Source organism: Athene cunicularia (genome assembly GCF_003259725.1).
Source record: "Athene cunicularia isolate RWA chromosome 1 unlocalized genomic scaffold, athCun1 chr1_part2, whole genome shotgun sequence".
Lineage (NCBI taxonomy): Eukaryota > Metazoa > Chordata > Aves > Strigiformes > Strigidae > Athene > Athene cunicularia.
Window position 1 is genome coordinate 38,725,081 of NW_020799092.1, and position 26,954 is coordinate 38,752,034.

The 26,954-nt window shown below is 35.1% G+C and overlaps 1 protein-coding gene across 22 annotated transcripts in view; it reads left to right on the top strand.

Moving 5' to 3' along the window:
• Window positions 1–26,954, top strand: part of PPFIA2 (PTPRF interacting protein alpha 2) — a 361,705-nt gene that overhangs the window by 248,735 nt on the left and 86,016 nt on the right. For 21 of the 22 annotated variants that reach the window (XM_026841157.1, XM_026841148.1, XM_026841147.1 and 18 more), the window contains one exon: window positions 22,729–22,845. In XM_026841157.1, the coding sequence (XP_026696958.1) occupies window positions 22,729–22,845 (117 nt within the window). Of the gene's footprint in view, window positions 1–7,123; window positions 7,229–22,728; window positions 22,846–26,954 lie in introns of those variants that run through there. The other variant, XM_026841164.1, reaches the window with a different exon arrangement.

Sequence of the window (26,954 nt, forward strand, 5' to 3'; positions counted from 1 at the left end):
AATATATGTTTTTCAGTAATTTCTGTATTCCTGTCACTCAGTGTCTGTTATCCCAAGAGAATTAATATTTTCTATCATATCAATACTAATTTTAAGAGTGTACTACATATTCAGGACTACATCTAAACATAAAACAATAAGAGTAAATTGGTCCCCTGATTTAACAAGTAAATGATTAGGTATATAACAAGTATCAGAATCAGGGAAAATAATAGTAGAAATGTGTATGTTAAAATAGCATCTTTCTCTGAAATCTTATGACTCTGACACAAAGCAAGAATGAGAACCTGCAGACACTCATGAGTATTTACTGGAAATATCCTTGTATAAAAGAGAAAAATTGAGAGACTATATCTTTCCATCATTGGGTGGTAAATAAGCTCTCATTTAACAGTCTTTGTAGCATATTACATGCATACTAAAGGGAGTGAAAACATCTATAACTGGTGAAGCTGAATTCAGCTTTAGTTACCAACACCCTCTTACAAAGGACGTTGTATTTGATAGGGAATAGTAACACACGCTGACTTTAAACTGCAGGGGCAGTTGAGATGGATAGCTGGACCCATTGCAGGAACTCAGCTTGTGTAGGTAATATTGATATGTAGTCACACAAGGGTAACAGAGAAGGGCTTTGGTCTGCAGTTCTAACAGGGACTATTGATATAGCATAAGTCACTGTCACTGGTTCAGTTGAACTTCTCAGAAACAAGAATGTCCATCAAATGGTTCATTGCTGGTTTGATTCTGTGAAGGTAATAGTTTCTATTAAAGAAAGTGAATATGTATTTTATCCCCTTTTCACATAAATGTTACACAGAAATTATTTTAATTTTTAAAAATATTTTAATATGCTAGAAATGTTTAATATTTTCAAAAAGTCAGTTCTCACTGTAAATGACAATATATACATCAAATTATCAAGGAAATCCTTATGTTTACTGCAGGTTTAAGAACAATGTTATAGGGGTAGAATTAAGCAAATCAGTTACATTAACTATTCTACTGAATATGAAGTTTTGGTTTTAAATTGTGCCAAGCTGGAGGATACTTACAGAGTACATCATTACAAACACTAGACATTATACTGTGTCTTACAGCACAGGAATAAGGACTCTTGCATTTGAGTGTCTAAATGTGATCTGGTATCTAAAATTTGACTGTGGTCTGTGTAGCTCTAGTAAATCCAGTGTGCCAGCTAACCTGCCAGGGCTGTCAGATACAACACAAAACTAACAGGAGAGCTCTGTCTATCTGGAGCTAGAGGTTGGGAAGGAATACCCTTTGTCACTACGATGACACCAGATGCCTGTGTTAGGTAACTGACTCTCACAACAAGCTCATATGTAGACACCTAATACATAGACAGCTAAATTTAGGTGTCTTATTCCTTACAAACAGCAGAAGCTCTCTGAATCAGGGAGTGGGCTTCTAGATATGGGGGAGATACAAAATAGACCTATATTATATTTAAAGAGTGAACTGAAAATTTTTAAAATATGTATTTTACTAGGGAAAAAAGTTACTTGACTATATATTTTATTTTGCTGCAGCTGATTAGTGGCAGTAGAAGGGACCTTTACAGCAGCAGTCTGAATTGCTGTTAATGAGTTTTCATGCAGACTGGGGCAAGATAACATCTACAGTAATTAAATTCCATAGTCATCCTTATAATATTTGATTTTTAACATCAGTTACCACATGATGTACCGAAAATTACTACATTTTTTTTCTTTTATGCTTACACTGGAAGCCATTATTTTTTCACAACTGGTCTGTTGTAGCTGAGATGAATAGCAGATATTGTTAACAATTTTCTGAAAAATTTGCCTCCTGCTTTTAGTTAAATTACTGTAAAACACAGCTACATTTGCTTACTCCTCAGGTGCTTTTAAAATTACGCTGGTTTTCATCTAGTTCCACATAACCCATGTTCTCACCAAATAGTTTTTTCACTGAAGGTTATAATTTGCAGTTAGCAATTAGAGAAGCTGCAAGTGGTACATCCAATACCAAAGCTCAGTGGTACAATAGTCTCTGTCTATGAATATTTTGAGGGCAAATGTGATGTTTTTCAGTGAGTGTACGAACATTTTCAAATTCCAACAAGGTTCTGCTAACCAGCTTCCATTTTACACACTATTTTGAGAATGAGTCTCCTTTGCAAGGGAAGTGGGATGTGAATTTTCCTTCCCAGTTTTGTAATTTATGATCTTTGTGGAAATTAATATTGAAATTACTAACAAGATAAGCACTTGCGTTCCACAGCTTTTGAGATCCTCTTATTAGCGTTTCGAGTGGGAGTCTTTGTTAAATTATGCTAAACTACAGTATGTGCAAACAACACACTAAGATATTTCATTAGCACCATATATCACCAGGAACTCAAGCTCTAGTGGCTCCCACAGGGCAAGGATATATAGATTATAGACTGACGCATAGTGATGCTTTTAAATCCATTTCTGCTGCAATGTGCAGTGTTAAATGACAACCGTTGCAATTTCCATTAACAGATTTCACTGTTTGCCAGAACTCTCAACAATTTCCCAAAAAATGACCTTTAGAGCTTTTTCCCAAGGCTTGTATGTAAAATTAAGCCTTAGACATAGTTAATTCTATACCAGGAAAAAGTAATTTTTTTGTAATGGCTGTGCTTACTTTGCACATTAATTTAGTCCTGCCTTTCTTGAACATTTATCCAGCCCTTGTAAAATCTTCCTGTGGTAATAAGAATCTTAAGATAAGTGGCATTCCAAAACCTTTTTTTTTTTTTTTTTGTTTCTGGCTAATATGCTGGCTTTCCCATCTTTTCTCATTAGTAGAATATGTGGCATGGAAAATACAGCTTTATTTACATTTATTATCTCAAAGATATACTTTAGGAACCCAGAAAACACTGGGACTGTGTAGAATATGGAATTAGAGAAATGACTGGTTTGAGTTTATATTCACTGTACTACCATGCACTTCAGCATTTGTTGAAAATGCCAATGCTGTTTGCCAATACCAAACAACATTACATTGCTTCTGTCAGTTGACACACAAATCACATTTAAAATACTAAGGCTCTATTTTAAAACCTCATTGTTACAATTTGCACTTGCTTCAACAGTATTTTACTCAACTTTGAGGCTAAATTGAACTGGAGGTATCAGAGACCTTACAGGAGTTTTGGAGCCGGAATTTCTGCTTCATATAACTGCATGTATTCTCCCATTTGATCAGTGGGTTTCTTCCTGACAGTGGGTTAGTTTATTCCTTAGAATGCCAGAATGCTATTTTTTATAGCATCCATGAAAGCGTTAAGAAATTATTTACACCACTGAAGAGAAAGGATGATTTGTGATTTATGATTCTTTATATTCTATACCAGAAACACCAGTATATGTAGCCACTTATTCACCAAAGAACTTGAAATACCATGTTAATTGCCTAACTTCTGCTATGCAGGGCAAGTCAAGAAACCAGTGAAAAAAACTTCTAACAGTTGAGAAGAGTTTTGACTCTGACCATGAGGGCTGATGAAGACATGATTGGAGTATCATAGCTGCTAATGAAATATTCTGTAATAGTTAATATATATGTACTTTAAAGTAAAACCTCAGCTAACTATGGCATGTTCTTTTCACCTGTGGTTGCATGTGAAAACATATTTTTATAACCAGCTATTTCAGGTCCTATTAGGATAAGGCACATTTTGTTGCAGGAGTTTTTTGGTGTCCTTAGGCTTTGTATCTAAATACAATGCAAAGTGATTTTTGGAGTAGAATAGCTTGCTGAGAAAAACAGCATGTGCATTTATTGAATGTATAATATTTACAGAATCTCATCGATCTGAAATTCAGAAATTATGGATATCAAATCTCTGGATGAAACTGGGTGAAATGCAATTACTTTTTTTCTGAAGAAGGCCGTATAGGATGGCTTTTACCTATTTCTGGTGATTTTAAGCATACTTTTTTCCAAAAAATCTGAAACAGCCTTCATCTATTGTACCCTGGTTTACCATATTCACTCAGAATGGTATAACTGAAAGGTACTGCTTTGTAAACTCTCTCCTACTTTTTTTTTTTTTTTTTTTTTTTTTACACAGGTCTACCTCTGGAGAGACCTTCTTTGTTGTCTCAACTTTACTTTTAAATGTCTGTGTAATTCTGCCAAATTATATCTTTTCTGCAAAGTTGCACATAATTAAAAATAACTTGGTCTGAAATTTAATCTTTATGTGCTATATATAATTACTTTTCATTCCGCCTTTAACCTTAGCCATCTAGTTAAATGTTAGCTCTGCAAAAAAGTCATTGTTGCCCTTAAGTTTTAAATGCGGTAATAAAGCAAAATTATTTTTTTTGGTGGATGTTTCTCATACTCCATGTTCCACAGCATTAATTTCTGTCTCTACACATTTGAATTAGGATGTGTGGCATGGCAGCTGAAGAGCTTGAAAATTACTACAGCAGCAATATATCCTTCATTGCCTTATTTTTTTTATATAAAGTCAGAAAGAAATAAGCACAAGGAATAGTTAAGTTGCTGTAGTTATTTCATTTTATGTCCTCAATTCTAATCTAAGTTCTCAGAGGACAAATCCCACTAAAATTCTTTGTGGATATTGAGGGCAGCAGGGATGATATTTGCATTGCCATCAAAAGCATTTTTCACTAGATTCAGGACAGAATACGTCTAAAATTCAATGCATTCTTCAGATAGTCACTTAGAACATAAATTTCTATTGATATATTTGAGACAAACATCACTATTCCACTTCCAAAAGCAATTTCTCAGTATAATTTCTATAAATTTCTACCACAGAGAAAAATTTTCTAATTTTGAGTACAAAAATAACATATATTTTCTACAGTGACAGCAGATAATGATTTTGCACATATTTTAGTACTGTTATACAAATCTTGATAAAAAAATACTTGGAGATTTAATTTTCCCTTTTATAACTTTCCTTACTGATTTGGGCCTATTTATGTGTTGGCCACAGTGTACTGTTGGCAACCCGGTAATATATATTAAATAAGTTCAACAGCTTTCATCTTCACTGAAATGATTTTGTAGTGCAGAATTATGTAGTTGCCCAAATGTCTTAGGGTATTTTCAAAAGACATCCTGAAATGCTGTGTTCTCTTACCCCTCCATTTAGCATGTGGCCACCTGTAGCAAATCCTAAAATACTGATGGCGTGTTCAAATTTTGCACTGACTTTTCATTTAATTTGAATGCCTCCTGTGTATTCTTTAGAAGAAACTAATGTGTAAGAAATACTGTGTTTAACAGAAAGGATGCATTGCTTGTGCTCATGTGTTCGTGGAGAGCTTCTTGAGGAAGAATGTAGCTGAATGGAGAGGCTTTTATTCCTTCACAAATACCATGTGATTAATAGCTCTAATAAAATCTTTGATATCGAGTGCTTGGTAACTTGTAAATATTACTCTTCTTTCAATATCATGTCATAAAGACAATTATTACATTCTATTTTCCAAATTTTCTAAAATCCAAAATATGAATGGATTACGGTGCTTTAGGATGTTACTGCTGTTAAGGAAGGAGTCAGTTTCTTCCACTAAAATGATAGATTCAAGCTACTAGACATCTGCACTGCAAATTTAATGTTTTTCTTAGAACCTTGTGTCATGGCTAATACTTCTCCATTTTATTTACTTGCGAAACTTTTAATGGGATTTGTTATGTAAAGATTTGTGACTCAGGTGAATCCCAATTTCACAGATTTATCATTGAATAGTAGATCTTAGTTTTACTCTAATTATTCACAAAGCAGCCTGAGATCTATTGCACCTCTCAATTTTCTGCTGTGGCACATCCCCATGTATCAATAAGCATACATACATTACTCTTAAACTGCTATAAGATGTTAACTGCACTTTCTAAAGAAAAGAAAAATCTAAGTTTTATAAGATAATGCTTAAAGCAACATGGCAAAAGGTAAAAAAGCTGTGTAAAACTATGATTTGCCAATTCCTCTTTCTTTAGTCTCCCCGCAAACCTGCTGTGCAGCTATGAAGCAATTGTTTAAATATATATTAAAAGAGCAGACAGCTAGATGTTTGAAATATATTTTGCAAATCTTTTCAAATTTACTTCATTTTTTTTGTCTGACAAATATTTGACAACAAAACCTTATTCCACCATGATTAGAAACATGGGTAAAGCCAAGGTAGCACAGTGACCTGTGCGATACACGTGGCAGTCATCACTTACGCTTTTTGCTCTCATAGGAGCTCTGCAAATATCACTCGCAAGACTCAGGCTAATCTGGTCTTTTTTGAATATTCTTGCTCCTAAAAGCATCAAGGTTATTTTAACTGGGGTGACTGATTGAACATTCCTCCAGCAGAAAAAGTAGGATGCAATCCAGTAGAATTCATGGGTGTGATGAACTCCGTAAGTCGACTGCAGGCAGGGATGGAAGGACAGTGCTGTCGCTGAGGTCCTGAGTTGAAATAAATGTAGGACATAGTGTTCAGGACTCACTACATACACAACTGCTCTACAGTTAATCAGCATGTATGGAAAGTTTCTATTTTCTGGATCTCATGAGGTTGAGTTATTTATTTTGGGGGTCTGTGCAACATTTTATATTAATCAGTAAATAGGCATCACAGAGCATGCCTGACACTTCTGCACAACAGCAAACAAATATATCAATATATGACACAGAGCCGTGAAGGTGAAGAACATGTCTCAAAGAGTGATAAATGGATCTTCTGGTATCTTCTGTACTTCATTCCAGAGAATTACAGAATAAGAAAGCTCTGAGTTTCTAGCACAGGCTTCACGGATTTCTAATTTACCACATATTCCTCATACAAACTAGAAAAAAGGGAGAAAGAGGAGATAGGATGACAACCAAGGAAGTACAAGCTGAGAGCAGGACACAGGGGTGGCAGGAGCCAGATATGTGGCTGAGCATATTTGCAAATCTTTTGCCTACATGCCTGAAAACTCCAGGAGATTAATGAAACTGGAAGGCTATTTGTATATGGTAGGTTTAGGGTTTGTTCATAGTCAGCATGAGATTAGAAACTGGGATAATTTCAGACTGGATCTAACATCATATATTTGGCAGCCTCTTTAGGGAGCTTAACAAATCAATGGAATACAACTCTCACAGGCCCTGGTTTCATAAGGTTATGTAAGCAGATATCTTACTTTAAACACACCAACTTGCTAAAGTAAAGAACATAGCGTATATTTAAAGGTATGCTTATGTGATTTGCATTGTAAAGCTCACTACTACTTGTACAAAGGATATCGGTGAAAATTTTAATGTCTAATGTTTCATTTGCTCACAGTATGCACAGAGTGCCTCTCATGAAGCATCAGAAAGAATTCTTTGATCTGTTATTTTTGGATTCATAAACTTTGAAATGTATGCCATTTTATCCTTCTCTGAAAGTATAAATTCAGGTTTAAGAACATAGTTGATTATCTTCCTGAGTATCATCTTCAGAGTCATTTCACATTTGTTAAAATGAGATGTTCATGTGGGTCAAGATAATTGCAAGAATCAGTCTTGTTGATTCTTTATTGTTAACAACCTTCTTGCACATCCATCTTGATTAAAATGCAAAACACATATGCAATATCCTTTGGTTTTAATCTGCTGGACCAATATATTGCTTTAACATTTGTTTAATGAGCTTCTTTGGAATGGTTCTGCAATTTTGTGCATATCTGTTAAATATTACATGATTTGTTAAGAACATTTACATTCACTAGTTCTCAAACCAGATTTTAAATAGTATAACAAGATCACAGTATTATGTTTTATGCCTGTTACTCTTCATAATAAATTTTGCATGTATGAATAGGCCTTACATGCTGTATTTGAATAAAATATTTAAATTAATGACATAAGACAATAAATAAAATTATTAAATTTCATGTTTATTAATCAATATTCCCATTAACATATGAACCAGAAAAAGTATCATTTGTGTTTTAATATTAGTTCACCTCAACTGAAAAGTGCACATGCAGCTCTAAGAGTATACAGCAATTTTATAATGTAGTTAACTAGTAAGACACTAAAATCTGATGTCTGTGAACAGTGTCAGCAATAACATGAATCAAGAGTAATTTGCCACTCAAAGATCTATACTGGCCTTCCATTGACAACAGGCAAAGCAAGGTCCACAAGCGTGACAAATTGATTTCACATTGTTACTGATACACTACAAAGAAAATTATTGCCATTTTACTACTGGTCTGCTAATGCTGATAAAACATCTTTAAAATGTTTGTGAGAAAAATAGGAACAGAGACTTTGCTGGGGATATGCAAAGGATAAATGTATCTTGGTAAATGCTTACCTAAGTAATTGTATCAAGAGATTTTTAAAATCAGGGGGGGTTAATTTATTGCAAGCAAGTTCCCATCATATATGTGTAATAGAAATAAATATAGGAATAATTTTAGTTGGGATCCAAAAACATAAAAAATATTTAGGGTTTGATGGGGTGAAATTAGATACTTGTCCTTATTAGGGATCTTCGTTGGAAAATGTAAGCATTAAGAAATATTAAATAATCTTCATTAAGATTAATAGGAGCTATCAATGTATAGGTAGAATTATCCCAAGAGGAGCTGTAGAGGGTTTGTTTTGCTTGGTTCGGTCCATAATAAATGATCCAGCTTGCTTGACACTGCACCTGGAGAGTGTAGTTTGAACACATTTAATTGTGTAGAATCCATGGCTCCGAAAAAGAAGAAAATGTATAATTCCTTTGCATTAGAAAATAGCTATCATGTTAGATTATTTTCTGCAATAATTCTAGAATAAAAAATTATTTTAGAAGTTCCACTTATGAAGAATGTTCTTTACCGTTAAAATTATATAAACATTGTATCAGTGAGGACCATATCCTTGATTTTCACTGCAGAAATTGGGGGAAAAAATTGACTCCTAGTAAGAATGTCATTGAAAAGTATTAAGATTTTGACTAAAATTAAATGGGTACATTTGGTTTAATATTTGAAATATAAACTTTAATTCACTCTACTGTGCTTCAATTTCAACATTGGAGTTAGATCTAAGTTGGGATTTCTTCAGTTTGTGCATGCAGATCAGGGCTTTGATATTCTTTAATTGTAGTTCTGGAGTGAGTTTCATTTTCTTTCAGGATTTTTACTCATATCCTATCTGTTGTATTTTCAAGTTTTTACAATCAGTAACACAGGCAATGATTTTAATACAGATACACTGTATAGGAAAATCTAATAAAACTGACTACACATGCAGAATAATGGTGTTTTCATAACAGATGTATCCAGTCAAAATAAATCTAAACAATCATAAAGTCTCTAGGTGGCAATAAGCAGAAAATTTTGTTTGGGGAAGACTGCTGTTAGGGTAATATATTAATGTAATCAGAAGAGGAAAATGGATTTGCAGTGCAAATAGCTAAATATTTTTATTTTAATAGCTAAATATTTTAACCTGAGCAGATTTTTCAGAAGGAATTATATAACTTAAGCATGGGAAGTTTTCAATTAAATTGTTATGTACAAAGCAACTACATAAAGCTCTAGAGGCACATTATTTTATTTATGATCAATATCCTGAATACTAAAAATATGTTTGGATATAAACATATATATCCATATATAATTATATACACAGGGTGTAATTATATAATATGTAATGATGTAAATAAAATACCCGTGCATATACACTTATGTATCATGTATATATACGTACACACTATGTATATATATTTCAATAACTCATATCTTGTTGAAAGCCATGAAGATCATAATGTTTCTGCCAAATCAGTCCTCAGCTCTGACCAGCTGGAAATCAGACCCTGTATTACCAACAAATTCTAGGGCTTTTGTGTCCTGGTTTGGGTACATTACTAGTGTCTTTCTGAGAGTAATAATGAAAGAATAATAATTTTTCTACTATTCTGGTGAGCTTGGTTAGAATTAAAAAAAGCAAGAGGAATTAGTCAGCAGGTATCAAATACCCACAATAATGCAACCATGTAATTGATATTTGTTATCATTTTTCCATTGTGCCAGTCTTTGTAAAAGACGATTCTTTACTGTATCATATTTCCTACAATTTTTGTGACAAATTAATAGTACATTTTTGTTTACTTAGATAAGGGGTTCTGAAGCATATGTACTGAGATATACCTGATAATATTCTGTGAAAAATCTTAACAGGTATTCTTTTTCGTAATAGCAACTGCACAGTTGGTTTAAATGACTCCCATTCTGTTTACAAGTTTTGCCAGTACACCATAGAAATAAATAGTTCATGCTCTAGACTATGTGCAATAGCACAAGACAGTTATTTACACAGTAACACTTAATTTGGTTCAGAATTCATAATCATAGAATCATCATAGAATGGTTTGGGTTGGAATGGACCTTAAAGGTCATCTACTTCCACCCCCCCTGCCATGGGCAGGGACAATTTCCACTAGACCAGGTTGCTCAAAGCCCTGTCCAGCCTGGCCTTGAACATTTTCAGGGAGGGACCATCCACAACTTCTCTGGGCAATCTCTTCCAGTGTCTCACCACCCTCACAGAAAAGAATTCCTGCCTTATATCTAGTCTAAATCTACCCTCTTTCAGCTTAAAACCGTTACCCCTTGTGCTACCCCTAAACTCCCTGGTAGAGTCACACATAGAATAACACACAGAATCATTCAGATTGGAAAAGACCATTGAGTCCAACCATCAGACCTACTCTACAAAGTTCTCCCGTACACCATATCCACCAACATCACATCCAAATGACCCTTAAACACATCCAGGGATGGTGACTCCACCACCTCCCTGGGCAGCCTTTTCCACTGACCACACTTTCTGTGAAAATTGTTTTCTTTATGCCCAGTCTAAACCTCCCCTGTTGCAGTTTAAAGCCATTCCCTCTCATTGTATAACTTATTACCTGTGAGAAGAGACCAGCACCATCCTCTCTACAATCTCCTTTCAGGTGGCTGTAGAGAGTGACGAGGTCTCCCATTAGGGAGTCCCTCCCCATCTTTCCCATAGGCCCCCTTTAAGTGCTGGAAGACTGCTCTAGGGCCTCCCCAGAGCCTTCTCTTTGCCAGGATGAACAACCCCAACTCTCTCAGCCTGTCCTCATAAGGGAGGTGCTCCAGCCCCTTGATGATCTTCATGGTCCTTCTCTGGGTTCACTTGAGCAAGTCCATGTCCTTCCTATACTGAGGGCCCCAGAGCTGAACAGAGTGACGCGTCATGAAAGCAGAGTAGAGGGGGAGAATGACTTCCCTTGACCTGCTGGCCACACTTCTCTTGATGCAGCCCAGGATACAGTTGGCTTTCTGGTGTGAGCACCCACTGCTGGCTCAGTTTTCCATCCACTAATTCCCCCAAGTCCTTCTCCGCAGGGCTGCTCTCAATCCACTCATCACCCAGCCTGTATTTGTGCTGGGGATTGCCCTGACCCATGTGCAGGACCTTGTCCTTGTCCTTGTTGAACTTCCTGAGGTTTGCACAGGCCCACCTCTAGCCTCTCAAGGTCCCTCTGCATGTCATCCCTTCGCTCCAGCCTGTTGACAGAGCCACACAGCTTAGTGTCGTCAGCAAACTTGCTGATTGCTGATGGTGCCCTCAATCCCACTGTCCATGTCTCCAACGAAGGTGTTAAACAGTGCTGGTCCCAATACTGACCCCTGAGAAACACTCATCACTGGTCTCCATTTGAGCATTGCGGCATTGACTGCAACCATCCAGCCAACTCCTTATCTACTGAGTGGTCCATCCATCAAATCCATGTCTCTCCAATTTAGAGATAATGAAGCAAAGGAGACTAATAAATCCTATTGCCTTACTACCAGACTAAAATAGTAGTGTATTATTACATTTAAAGTACAAAAATGACTGCTGATCCAGGTACTTAGTGTTCAGAAGGAGTTAGGGCTCAGTGATGGTGTAAATGGACAGCAGAAGGTCCTATGAGTGGTCCCCTGCTGCAGCCAGCTGAATGCCACAGCTCTGGGCTACCCCTGGACCACAGTACCCTTGTCACAAACAGAATTGGCCTTCATAGGCATGTCAATAAAACACTGATAGCAGGACCTGTCTATAGTTATCATGAGCACAAACAGGCAACAGTAGAAGATCACATGTGGTCAGTGTTGTCATGTTTTCCAGTTAAAATTATGAATCTGACACAGATTCAGAGCATCTCCCATCATCTTTGCATGTTGTCATTCATTATTTGCACTTCGGTGACATGAAAGCAGAGTCTGAAAGTGCTAGCCATCATACAAGCAAGGTCACAGAGAGCAGTGCTTACATCAGGATTGTAAGAATAAAGTAATCAAGACATACCAGAAGCTTCAGAAGGAAGATGCTTAGATTTCTGTGACAGAACTAGAAGCATAGAAGGTAAAGACTTAAACCATAGAAGAATGTAACCAAGTGCTGGAGCTCAGTGTAGTACTTCCCACTTTTGCCAAAAGGTGAAGGCTCTCTGATATTTTAAGTCAATTGTCTTTTACAGTGCTCCTCTGATTATCTTAAGAAGTGTTGCTGTAAATCTGAATGTACGTTCTTTGCAGAGCTCACTATCAAATGACAGATTTGTATTAATGATAGGGCAATGCTTCTCAGCCATTAAGGAGTAAGAGCATAGAGATTATATTTCCAATTTCCACTTATTTAAACTCCATATAGCACAAATGTACAAGATTTGTTTTCATTAGGCCTACTACTGTCTAATCTCCAAGGGTTATAAAGACTTCCTCACGAATATAATTTCACCTTAATGAGTATTTCTCCATAGAAATGAAAGCTAAACAGCAATATTACTAAAAGGTCAAAAATCTCAAAAAGGAAGGAAGAAAAGCGTTTATGATGTAAAAATCTTGAAAATATGTATTAGTCATAACTCCTACAGATGCCTTTTTTGAATAGAGTAGTATTTTTCTTGACATGTAAGGACATATTTTAAAGGGCTCAATCGTGTAAAGTTTCTAGAAAGCTCACCACTTAAATAGCAATAAAATACACTGGAATCCAGGCAAATATAAAATAAACCTAGCTGAGGTTGTCAGACATGAACACTTGGTTTATAAGCGAATTTTCAGAGTGCTACAAAAGCCCTACTTGCAAATTTGTCTCATTCTAAGTAGTTGAATGGAAGGGAAGACAGAGTGCTAAATTAAAAATACTTTTATGCTTTTTTCTTCCTCCAATGTAAGTCCAAAGTGCATTTTTAGTGCTGAAGGTTTCATTCCCTGTCTTCCAGTATTTTTTTCTTCGATCTCAAAAGGCTTTTTTTCTTTTGTGTTGTTCTCTCAAAGTGTGGCTAATGTTGATTACAATGCTATACAGTCCACAGCTATTTTATCCTGTTGTGAAAATAAAGCTCTAAGTCTGTACTTGTGCTTTTAAATGTAATTGGTTGCAAAGCTCAGAATATGCATTGCTGAATGGAAAAACTAAAACATTTCAGCACTAAAGCCATCTTCAGAGATACTAATTTTTATCTGTTTTAAAAGACTGTGTGGATTTATGAGAAGTTTGGTTTAGGAAGTCAGAATATGCATTTAAGATAGCGTGAAGAACATTTTGTATTCACTCTCTCAAATGCTATGTATATAGTTACTCATCAATCCTGTGCAGTTCATTTGATCAGGATACTGAAATGTACTCAGATTTTAGCCTCCACTGTAGGAAGAAGTATCCCCCCCCCCAAACCAACACCTCACTTTTCCATGTGCATTTTTTAATTTTATTTTATACATGGATAGCTCCAAAATTCTGTATTTGCTTGTTTGTTGGGAAAAAAAAAAATGTTTCTTACCTTAATCTCTTCTTTATCCCACCTACCAAAGTCTAATTTGGTAGATGAGAAGGAATTTACATTATTAGACAATTTTGTGAATCTTGGACTTTCATCTGCTGTTGTCTGGTAAAGAATGTTAAGAAGGCATTTGAGCCACACACCCCATCTCTCCCCCTGGGTCTTCAGGAATACTTTGGTGGTTTTATTACTGAATCATCCCACTAGTACATGCTTCATCACTGTTATTAAAAAATGAGGCAAGCTCCCAACTTGGGCTATTCTTTTGATCAGTGTAGAAATTGAAGCCAATCAGAATTTGTGACTCAATCCCATTGATTGCTGGAAATACTTAGAACATTGTTGATCTTCAAGACAGGCTAAGAAAGTCATCATTATTGAATGACCAAATACAGGTGGTTTGCTCGTGTTAATTAGTATATAAGCTTTTATTGGTAGAAGGAAGTCTTGAAAGAGTTTAAATGGCAAGTGTCAGGATGCCAAAACCACCTAAAACAGTGCACAGCTTTATGTATTGAAATTCAAACAAATCTTGTTGTAGTGCAATCAAGCTGCTAATCTGGAGATCCTTTGTAGTGCTCCAGGTGTGACTCTTCAAGGCAGCTCTCACTGGGTTGGTACTTCTGCTTCTCACTGCCAGAGCTTGTAATCCAACCACTGTCTTGCAGGGCCCGGGGTTACATCCACTTCTGTGCTATTTACTGGGAGACCCTGTAGCTTGGCACATGAAAGGCTTTCTCTGGGATCCTGCAAACAGTGACAGCATGATGTAATTTAGAAGTGGTTTCTTTCATGCAAAATATGATTATTGTGCCAAAAGGCTTTGTGTCATGATTTTGCCTTTCCTGCCTGGTTTCTTACCTCATTCCAGAGCACATAGTACAACATAAGCAAATACACAGGTACATGTTCAATACTTATATGTGTGAGTATAGGTGTTTCCCCAGTTCTTCAGGATGTATACTTTAGGCATGTTTGAAAATAGGACTGTTCAATTGGAGTATGTTTAAAGCCCAGAAATGTGTAATCTTCTTGCCAGAACAAATTAAAGATCTTAATAATGCATCTATTTTCAGGCAGAATCTAATTACTCATTCAAAAAACTTGCCACTATACTGTAATAACAGATGTCCATTCAAATCTTCTCATACTAGTTTGACTACTTCTAAACTATCCTATTTGACACCTATACAGTTTTCTTGTTCATGATTTCATGAGTGGTCTGTCACGCAAACTTACCAGTGGTTTATTCAGTGATGTGAATATGTGTGAAAACATAGGCAGGTTAAGTGTATACAATGCTATGCTGGAATTGCTATAATTTGGCAATCATGAAGCTGCAAGTGATTACAAAGCAGTGGGACAAGGAGTATAAGCTGGAAAGTGGGGAATGGAAAGACCTTCAGACACCACTGTGACAGTTTGTTTTGTCTTTGGTTTGTAAATTGCATTAACTTTGTAGACTGGAGGAATCTGCTCAGAAATTTCAAATCCCCAGTAGATTTTTCTGTATACTTGTATAACTTCCCCTGCCCCTACAACAGAGAATGCATTTCTGTGCCTCGGGTGTGACAGTTCCTAGTTTTGCATCCTATATGAAACTGTATTGAAGTGGAAGCATGACTGGCAATTCCTGGGCACTTACTCATGCTGCTTCTGACATTCTGCTGATAAACGCAGACTGAGAGGATAGAGTCACAAATGTCTTAAAATACTACAGCTAAAACTGTCACACCTCAACTGACAGGTTCACTAAAATTGAAATAAAAGCTGAAACTATCCAGTGGGATTCTAATGAAATACCGAAAGTTCCCTTTGAAGAGGATTATTAAAAGATTCCTTTTTACTCGTGGAAAAATACAGTTAAAATTAATATTTTTGACATATCTGAGGATTTTATGTAAATCCTATTCTCACAGTTTATGGCAGGCATCCAGGTGACCCCCACTGAATGACATGCATCCTTCCTAAACCTACTTTCAAGAAGCACATAAATTTTCACATAATTGGCTTATTTTGGTTGAAATGCTCTTTTCCTCATGAAAAAAGACTCCTTTCATAATACCTGTTTTTCACTCAGATTAAAAAAAAAAAAGACCAACGTGTTTTTCATGAAAATGTTTTGCAAGGGTGCATCTCATGTAGTGGTTTTCCTCCACCAAAGAGAGAAAGAAATATATTATAGCATATTGTTTACATTAGATCCTGGTAATACAAAATGCTGATTACCATTGTAATTACGTTCAAAATTTACATATAAAATTTCAAGAAAAATGTACGTGCACTTCTGTAAAATAAAATATTAATACTGACAAATTTATTGTACAATTGAAACAGTTTTGGTCACCTTATTTAAATATCTCCGAACTCTCTAACCAGTGGTTGCTGAAAGGCTGTGTTGAGGTTAACTCAAATTAGAAATATAACTGGAAAAGGATAATATATATGTTTATGAATCAGGATTTAAATTTCCGTTGAAACAGAAGGAAATCACCTCAGTCTCTAAGCATCTTTTATTCCCCATGCTGCACTTAATATTTACCATATAAAATGATAGACATTGATTAAAGCTTAACACAAGCTATTCCTGTCAAAATCAAAGCAAAGTCAGAAGGTGGACCAGGAATCTGAATTATGTTCTCAGTAGACTGAAGTCTGATATTTAACAGTGTTTAAATATAGACTGTTATGATAGAATAATGTAGGAGGACATCCAAGTAGGCATTTTCACTGTTCTCTGAAAGACTTACATAAGTAAGAGTTGGAAGGAAAAATGACACAGTATAGTCACAAGAAGTTTGGTTTAGCATACTGTCCATGTAAAAAGAAGTACCTTCTTGATAAGAGGAGATTAAACAAAAAGCCTTCTGGATCTGTCAGCTGTAGCAAAGTAAAACATGGTTATCAATTAGTTTAAGTGCCTAGGACAGATTTATTTAAATGTTGGAACATCAAAGAAACAAGTTCAGTAGTTTAAGGTAGGGCAAGTTTATAAAAAACAGCTTTTCAGAAGCTTAAAATAATTGTCTTCCTTTAATGCCCTTACATTTTTTTAGTGATCCAGTTTCTTAGCGGTTTTAGGGGACTGCCTAACATGATATATGTGTGTTTAGAGTCTCTGTGAACAACAAACAGTGTATTTAATTTGTTCTAAAACTTTAAAAATAATGATAAATCAAATAAATTCAAAGTAGACAAATTTAAATAAAGAAAAAAGCTTCCTACTGCTTTAAATATTAGAAAGAATTTTACAAGAATCTCTGTAAAGATTTGGCTTTATATGTTCATTTATTAGATATCTTTATATCTCTACATATTGTAATCATTTATTCAATGGAAATGAGACTTAAATCAAGATGATTACAGTAATTACATTTAAATTCCTTACTGGTGGATGGTTTTAAATACAATTTAAATAGCAAAAACATTAAAGAAAAAAATAGAGAAATTGATTATGTAAGTATTTTAAAAAATAGAATAGGATTTTATTTAACCTACACAGAGGCCACATACTTTTGAAAACATGTAACTAAAATATTTTCTCTGTACTGTACTGTGTACAGGACTCTCTATTGTATACACACTGTGAGAAGGGAAATATGCATCCATAAGGTAACTGGAACAGTTTTGCCCACTGTGTCTGAGAAGTGGGCAGGACCAGGTTAGTGTTTAATACCGTATTACAGACATGCTTTTTACTTCATAGATGTCTTTCTGGAATTTCTTCAGTCCTTTAATGGTATTTATTTTACTTAAGTTTAGCCATTATGATGAGACCCTCTAGTTTAAGATCATTGTCTTTTCAGTCATTCATCCCACCTATTTCAGACATGGAAGACACACTGGCAACATTTCTCTCTCCAACATTTACAGAAGGAATCAGATAACCACTTTAATCTAAATGTTCAACATTTCGGCTTTTCAGTTATGCTGCTCTGTGCCTACCAGATAAGTTCAAGATTTTCAGCTCCATTGTTGTAATTCTGCCTTAAATCACTGGGTGATACAGAATGCTGATGAGGCTGATACTTAGTTTTTTTGGTCTAAGTAGACCGTGGTCTGTGCTGAGGTCAGATATGGAGTGCTCACTTTTTACAGAACAGCAGCACTGGGAACAAGGCCTCAGGGGCCAAGATTTCAAGAAAAGGAAATTGTTATGGGCAGGTAAAGTACCTGGAACACCATCCTTGTAATTTACAATATATGGTATACATTGGTAGTAACAACAGCTTCTCCCTGAGGGTGTCAGAACACTTATGGGGAAAGCCTAGTGCTGAGAGCATTATTTTGTATGGTTCTTAACTGGTGAATAATCTCTGATTCATCCTAAATCTATCAGGTAGCACCACCAGCGATCTTAGACTTCCAACTCCTGAGCTCCTCTGAGCTTTCAACTATCATTTTTCCTGTCTAAAGTTATCATTCTTCCTTCCTGGACTTGTCAATGTCAAATATTACCATAATTCATAAAAGCCAAAGGAAAGCATTTAGTTCCTTTCCACCAACCTTGAGGGATTTCAACTTAATATTTGAAAAAGCAGATATTGTTACATATTTATATCTTATATCTAAGCCATATCTGACAAGTTTCTTGGTGTTTTGTAGGTTATATGATGCTTTATTATTGGATTTAAAGTAACCTTATTGTTGATATTCTTGATCAAGAAAATAAGAAATTAATTCTGGTTTGTTCTTACACGTCTTGTTGCAAAGTAGCAGTCATCTTTCTTTTACTATATGCTCACAAAAAAAACAGATCACCAAAACACAGGGCAAAAAGCAGCCAAAACATCATATATCTCTAAACAAAACCAAAAGGGGTTGAAGAATGCTGGTACTTTGAGGGGAAGTCTGGCAGTGAGACAATTACTGCTCCTAGGAAATCTAATAAAAGCTTTTCCACTGATGCTCAAGATATATGTACAGTGGTAAAGAGACAAGACCAACATTCTATAAATGTAAGACAGATTTTTGAATGTCATCAGACTGCACAGACCAACAAGTACGTAATTTAAAAATTGATCTATAGTAAATAACTGTTAATAATAAGTGTAATAAGTTGGTAGTCCCTTTTCATTGCTGTTATAGGTAAGTATAGTAAGTATTCATATTAAAGTTAATTACCTGAAACTATAATGAGGTAATGAATGGCCACTCAAACTATTGGAAGAACTGGTTCAGTTTCAGCAGCAGAAGTACTCAGTCATTTAGGATTTTGTATGTTTAGAAATGGATTCTGATCTCATACCTCTCCAATAATTTTAAATTAATTATTTTGTAAAATACCCAAAGTAAATATGTAGAGGAAATGCTTTTCCTGCTTCGTTTTGTGTCTTGTGACAGACTGCACCATGAATAAATCTATTCCATCTTCATGTAGAGTTTGTGTGTTCCAGTTTATTTTTATTTTGTGCCATAAACCTAGTTGAAATATTATCATTTTTTTGCGTGCTGATTTTTCCTTTCCTTTTTTTGTATCCTTCACAGTTTGATAGTTTTTGCAACTGCAATGTGAATCTTATTTATTTCTTGTGTATGTCTTAGTGTCCTACTACAGATAGTAATCAGACTGTTTCCCTTGCTAAATGGATGGTATGCTATTGCTTACTGATTTATAGTCTTGTGTAATCTTTATTCATTATGAGATTATTGTCTTTTTCCATTGTCCTTTTTGCCAGTATGGCTGTTGGGTATGATTCTATAACATCAGATACTTCTTCAGATCAGTTCTAGTTTATGTATTGATATTCTGTTTCATGGTGGATTTTAATATTTGAAATTAATATTCCCTTAACACCTAAATTCAGACTGTTATTTTCAAATGTAAAGGCATGAGATGTAGATTTGGTCAATCGTGGAAATGAAGAACAGTTGTAATTTTTAATCTGAATTGTTGAATCCTAACTTCATAAAAAACATGGTTCAGTGTTATCCATAGATAATGGACAGAAATTCTGCTAAGGTTCTGGAGGGAATTTATATGGATAATATAGTAGGGATGTTTACTGAAATTGTAATTCAAAAATATGGGCTTTAGGAAAGTTGAAAATATTTTAGAGTTGAGACAAAAAGATGAAGTTTTGTAAAAATATGTTCAAAATTATTATGACAGAGTGGGACTTTAGGAATTGTGCCATTTGTTTCTATGTGCGTTTGAAATCCAGAAGGCAGAATCTAAATAGTTAGAAGTTCTTTAAAGTTTCAATGTTATAAAATTATCCCTTGTCAGTCATAAAAACTGACTACAAAAGTCAGAAGAATGTTGAAGATCAACATGCCTGTGAGAAGAGAACAAGCTAAAAGAAAGTTTCTTTAGGTTATAGGATGTTTTCATGGGCTTAAGCTACAAAAGTCAAAAAGGTCCAACTAGAAAAGTAATATTCTACGTTTTAATCTTGTTTCATTTTTTTCAATCAAAACCCAGCTTTTCGGTTCAGCTGGCTTGAGTTTGGCAAAGTTATTAGGGAGACAAATTTAGACTTGCGACAGGAAGATATCTTTAGACTTAACTATGAAGAGACTAGCATCTCTGTAATTTTACACTCACTTTAGATTAGAGTCCCATTGAAATGTGTTGCTGTGGTCCGGGTCAAAAGTTGACAAGTGTGCTAAATAGGAAAATAATGTCTGTGATACCAGTTTAGAAAAGGAATCTAATCGTTTGAGGTCCACAGTCAGAAGTTGGTAAAAAAAAAATAAAAATTATATGTTTGATCCTATTTTAGCAGTTATTATTTGGAAGCGAAGGTTTAGGTTGATTGTGCAGTTTGGAGTACAACAATAAATACAAGAGTAGTATTTATCCACATTTAATTTCTATTAATCTGTCTCTTTTTTTGTTTTGTTTTGTTTTTAGCAGATATGACTTCACCCTCAAGAATGTTACCTTTTACTTTTTTAAAAGAGAACTTAGCATGAAAACCATTAAAAATTTAACCTCACAGAGTTAAATAGTATGTAGGTACTTGGAAAGTTGTGGGCATGTTTTGTGGTAGATATGTTAAATTGGATGTCATAAACATAAAAGCATCAACATAAGAAACAGGCATTTCTCGAAAGTAGTATTACTGAGTTTTATCTATGTTCAACAACCAGTTTCTTATCTAGAACTGTGCTATTACTGCTGTCTGCTGTTGTAATAAATATCAGAATTTAAGAAAATTCAGAGGCTACCTAGGAAAAAATTAGTTGTCTGTGTCTTCACCTTCACCTGTTTTATCATCATCATCATTGATTCAGCTGTGTTTTGGCTACCTCTGTAGATGTTTATTTCTAAGACACGGGAGAGTTTCCATGCTTCCTTAAGAGCATTAATTCTGCCTTAATTTATTCTTTAAATCAAGGAGAGAGAACAAGTATGAAAGCAAGTTAGCTGTGTGCTTCTTCACAACTTGGATCTGTTATCTGTTGACTACCCTAGAGCTGAAACTTTTAAGACATGCCAGACTTCAAACTCCATGTTATTCCTGTACAAATTTACTCTGCATGCATTATGTAACAAAACCATTGAAACAATAAGCTTTAGTAATGATGGATTTTTGGCAGACATTGTTCCCAAACATTCAAAAATCAAGCGAATCACCCAAAATAATGATACATGATATTGTATTCTTTGCTTTGCCCTTCACTTTGAAGGGATAATTGAATTTTATTTATTTACTTACTTAGAAAGTGGTTATCCTAGGGTATCTAAAGGGCGATTAAAGAGTTGTATTAGACATAGGTGATAATTTAAAATGAAGGCATAGTGAAGTCTGCATTTTAATGGATCAGTGAAAGATTGTCATATGAAAATACAGATCTTTGTTGGCTGCCAGTTAACAGATCCTGTGATTTTACATTTGTTTCACGTGATGTATAGTTAGTCTCCATAAACCATAATTTTATAATATATACATTTAAGTATCTTCTGCAGTCTACCCGAAAGTCACTTTTAGCACTAATTGATGGCTAAATTGCTTGGTGGAAACCGTATTTTCTGTAGTTTAGATCTGAGAACCATTTGAACTATAAAGAAAAAGAAATGAGTGAAGCTATTAAGAAAAAGTTATGAAGTTACAAGTTAGATGTTAGCCATTCAGTAAATCATTTCTTAGATGTGCTCATGAAAGCAGATTGGTACAGCAAGATCTAATTATGCAATTTACCAGAATAAATGTTTTATATTGGCCAGATCTCCCAATTTATCATAGTGTACCATGTAAAAATTTTAGGACCTGAATCTTTCCATCCTGTGTATTGTCTGAGACTAAGCTACAAAGTCAGAGAGAAAGCAGCTTATTTTCCAGTATGGGATTTTTAATAGCACTAGAATTAAATAAAACAATATGGTTAATACAGTAAAACCTACTTGTATATGCATTAAAATAGTCAGTGCCCACAGTGGAGGACTTTTACATAGATGTTTTTCTTAACAAAAACCACTTAAAATATATGTTGCAGTTACTAACAGATGGGACGTTGACAGAAAAATAGCACTTTGTTTTACATAACTTGGTTTTGATTCATAGCCTTTTGGCACTGTTTTCCTACAATGCCGGTTTGGCATCCATTGTGTTCTGTATGAAAGAATGAGTCTTGTTCTTGCAGTGTTGCAAGATCAACACCTAACAGCTCTTTCATCTTTCAAGCTAAAAAAAAAAAAAAAAAAAAAAAAAAAAAAGGATAGAAGGTAAAAGAAGACAATGTTTACTATCCTATCATTTATTGATTTCTTTGTATCCTTAATGGCCTTTAGTCATTATTAATATTTTTGTTTTTAAAACCTCTCTGCATGTACAATCATAATTTTGCAAAGGCTACAAATGGCCAATAAATGATCAAAATGTTAATAGATTTAACAAATTGTCTGCTCAGTAGTTTTTCGGTTTCTTATATATATTAACCACTTATTTTCTTTCTTTTGCAGATTGTAGCTTTGCGTGAACAAAATGCACACATTCAAAGGAAAATGGCTGCTGGTGAAGGGCCTGCCGAATCAGAGCACATTGAAGGAATGGAGCCAGGGCAAAAGGTTCATGAAAAGGTACAAAATGTTCGTTTTCATTGGATCATATAATCAATAAGACAAATAATCATTTCTTAGATTTTTGTTATGTGAATATTTCATGGGACATCCCTTTAGAATATTGTCTGTTTACTGAAACCAGTATCAAAAAATGAGCTTGTTTAAATGGAAAAGAAATGCAAATGGGCAGGTCTTTACTCTTTGATAGGGTATTGGTTTAAACTCACAGTTTATAACAAACTTTAAAAAAAAAAAAATTGTGTAATGCTACAAGGTTACTGTATCCTGCTGAGTGACCCTCTACACATCACATACGGAAAATCAAGGTTTAGTGGCACATATATTTTCAAGGATATGTATGCAAAAACTGCTGCTAAAATAGTCTATAAGGGGATGACAGAGACCTAAAACCTAGAGGAAGTAATTTTCCTCTGTGCTACCTATGGATACTCTTCAAATCCATGTCCATGTTCACAGAGAGAGAAGTGAAGAGCATTTTACTTACTTACCACTCTTTCAATAAGAAATAGGTATATAGACTTTAGGCTAAGAATTTGCCACTTAAGTCTTAAAGAAAAAAAAAAAGTTAGAGAATATCTAATTTAAAAGCAAGGTTTACTTTTAAGCCTTAGTTTTCTAGACTGATAAAAAGTTGTTTATCTTCTTCTTTTGCTTCAGAGCTATTAAATTAAAATGCAAGCATAACATAACTTTTGGCAGAGAGCTGAAATGCGTAGAGCTGCTCCTTTTATCTGTGTGCATTTTGTCTAATGGCATGTGATGAACAGTAGCATAAATCATACTTACAAAATATAACTCATCATTACTTATTTATTTTATAGACAATCCAATTAACGGGCACACTTGCACTGCAAGCATTTTTTTTACATGTTTTGTGGTTTATTTTATGTGTCTCTTTCATTGAGTAATCTATGTGGTTGGGAAACATAAACAAATACTCTTCAGCTACTTTCCTCTTCCTTGCAAAATCTTACTCTGACACATCTGTGAAATTTTATTAAAACAGTGAACATCCCACTCATGCTTTTAAATACAACCACACTGCTTATCTGAAAAATCTCTAGTTTTCCACTTTCTTTGCAAGTTATGACTTCTAATTTGATCCACTAATCTCTTTTTTTATAACCAGAGGTAAGTGAAGATAAGCATATCAGTCCTTTAACAAATCTGCATATTTAAACATTAATGACAGGAATAAAAGCTATTGTAACACATTAATATCATTTTATATGAAATGTTTCTGGAATATTATGTCCAGAAAACTTCTATGGTTCCTAATCAAAACAACTTATGTTGGCCTTGTTAAGCTGAATTAAAGGTTTGTCCTTACTGATTTTTGCTCCTTATAGTAATGAAAGCATACCGGATAGGGAGTTAGCGGGAGTCTGTATTGACACCAGATCAACCAGTGCACTCTAATTCACATCCTCTGCACTAGCAGCTCTCTACCTTTCTACCATTACTTTATTGCTCACCATCAGTTCCTTCTTTTATTAAGAGAAGCCCCCTCTTTGTAAAATACTTCAGCTTAAGCCCAGACTCTAAACATCCACTTAGAAAACAATAAGCTATGGGGTGATGGTTTGCACCCTCTTATAATACAGGAGATCAATGTTCAGTTTCAGTCAGTCTGAGTAGATCCTACATTTTAGGTTTCAACATTGTGGCTGATAGTTGCAACAATTATACAGGTAAAACTTAAGCAGGACCTTCAGGAAGTCACCATATTAATCATGCCTTCTTGGACTTCCCAGGAGATACAGACATGGTAAGGTCTACACGGACACCAATGTAGAGCTTGCCTAGGTTCCTAGAACAGGTAGTCCCAAACAGGTATAGGCAATTAGAGGTTTCCTCAGGTAAAAGTTGCCTACAGAAAGAGTTAGCCAGCTTGGCTAACATGGAAAACATGAAGAGTGGACTGTTTTCTGAGGTTTACTTGTGTCCAAGTTTAACATCCCTTCTGAAGCTGGTATAACTTCTTGTGTATTTAGGAAAAATATGTCAACATAGATTTCAGCTCATTTGTATCATCAGTACTGAATGATTACTGTACTCTTGGGGGAAAAAAGAGATAGTCTGACTGCATTTCACAGTAACACAGAAATAGTTTGTATTATTTCTGTGCTCAGAATAGCTACTAAAAGAAGTTATTACATACTTTTAGGCTACTTCCTTTCAAGAGGATAGAAAGAACAGGCCAAGAACTTTTCCGAGCCATTCATTCCGATTTTCAAAAAACCTTGGAAAAATGAGACATTGCAAAAGAACTGTAGAGTTAATGTCATGCCAGTAATTAAAACAATATGACCAAGGCTGCATTAGTCTGTTTCACACACACACACAGAATCACAGAACCGTCTAATTTGGAAAAGACCTTGAAGATCATCCAGTCCAACCATTAACCTCACACTGACAGTTCCCAACTACACCAGATCCCTCAGTGCTATGCCAACCCGACTCTTAAACACCTCCAGGGATGGGGACTCCACCACCTCCCTGGGCAGCCCATTCCAACACCTAACAACACCTTCTGGAAAGAAATACTTCCTGATATCCAGTCTAAACCTTCCCTGGTGCAACTTGAGGCTATTCGCTCTTGTCCTATCGCTTGTTACTTGGTTAAAGAGACTCATCCCCAGCTCTCTGCAACCTCCTTTCAGGGAGCTGTAGAGGGCGATGAGGTCTCCCCTCAGCCTCCTCTTCTCCAGACTAAGATCCCTCAGCTGCTCCTTGTACGACGTGTGCTCCAGAGCCTCCACCAGCTTTGTTGCCCTAAACGAAGTTTATCTACACTGATATCAGAAAAATTATTAAAAAGCTAATAGTGAAAATTGAGTATTAAAAAAAAAAAAACCTCCAGAACCTGTAAATCAAAGAATGCTAAAATGAGAGTTTATACATTTTGTAGAAAGTAATTTATGTATATGTATTTTTATGAGACAAAAAATTTGTTCAGAAGGAGATTGTTCTACTGTAACAGAAATTGATTTCTATAAAGCGATGGCTCAGAAAAGTGAATGGCTTTTAATTATGATTTCACAAAATTCCAAACTTTGTAATATAGCTGCTGTAGGAAAGTATTAGAGATCTCAACATGGAATTATCCTGATTTAAAACAAAACAACAGAAAAACAACAAGGGGCTTCCTGGATCTAGCTTTTTGTGCCTGGAACAGACTGCAGATCGCACTGTGAGTTGCTTTCATTGACAGGGGGATGCCAGGTCATTAAACAGGTACAGTCACACATGTTCTCTAGGGGAGATCTTGCCTAGGTATGTTAATATTTCTGCTCTATGACACTAAAGCTTTTAAGTGTCCTGGTTTGAGCCAGGAGGGCAACTGAGCACCACACAGCCACTCACTCATCCCTTTCTCTCCAGAACCAGAAACTTTTAAAGATTTTTAAGAGAAATAACTTGCATTTGAGACAGGGTACAGTGCCAAGAAGGCTAGGTGGCCAGCTCTGTGATTCTGTGTCACAGGGCAGCTGGAGCATCATTTTAAATTCTGTATAATCACAAGCACTGTCCTCTGACTGAAGCACCAAGGCTTCCAACAGTAATATATTAATTCCCAATACAAGTGATAACATATTCAGTAATTGCTTCAGAACTCTGAGTGAATACAAAAGCAGTTTTATGAGATGATAAAGCAAGGGATATATATGTCCTTCTCATTAACAACTACATGGCCGGTTCTCATGTATGAAGGCTAAGGGGAAGTACGTAAACAGACAAAAAATATTCCATGATAAAACTAATAAAGACAAGTACTAGATATGAGTAAGTATATAGAGTAATCCAAGGATATGCAGAACTCCAGAACTGGCCCTTATTGCCACATAACAATGTAATTTTAAAAATGAAAAATAATGGAATTGTAATAATTGTTTAAATCTGTAAGAAAAGTTTCAAAGGAAAAAGAAAAGAAATTATGACATACTAATGATCCAGTTAAGTGAGCACTTTTTATTCTCAGTTCCAGACTGTGGTATGTTTTAGAAAAAAATCCATCAAAACAAATATTTGGGATTATTCCTATGCAGGGTTTTTTTTTCAGAGTTCTAATTTGTTATATGTAGAACTATATCGGAAATATTTTT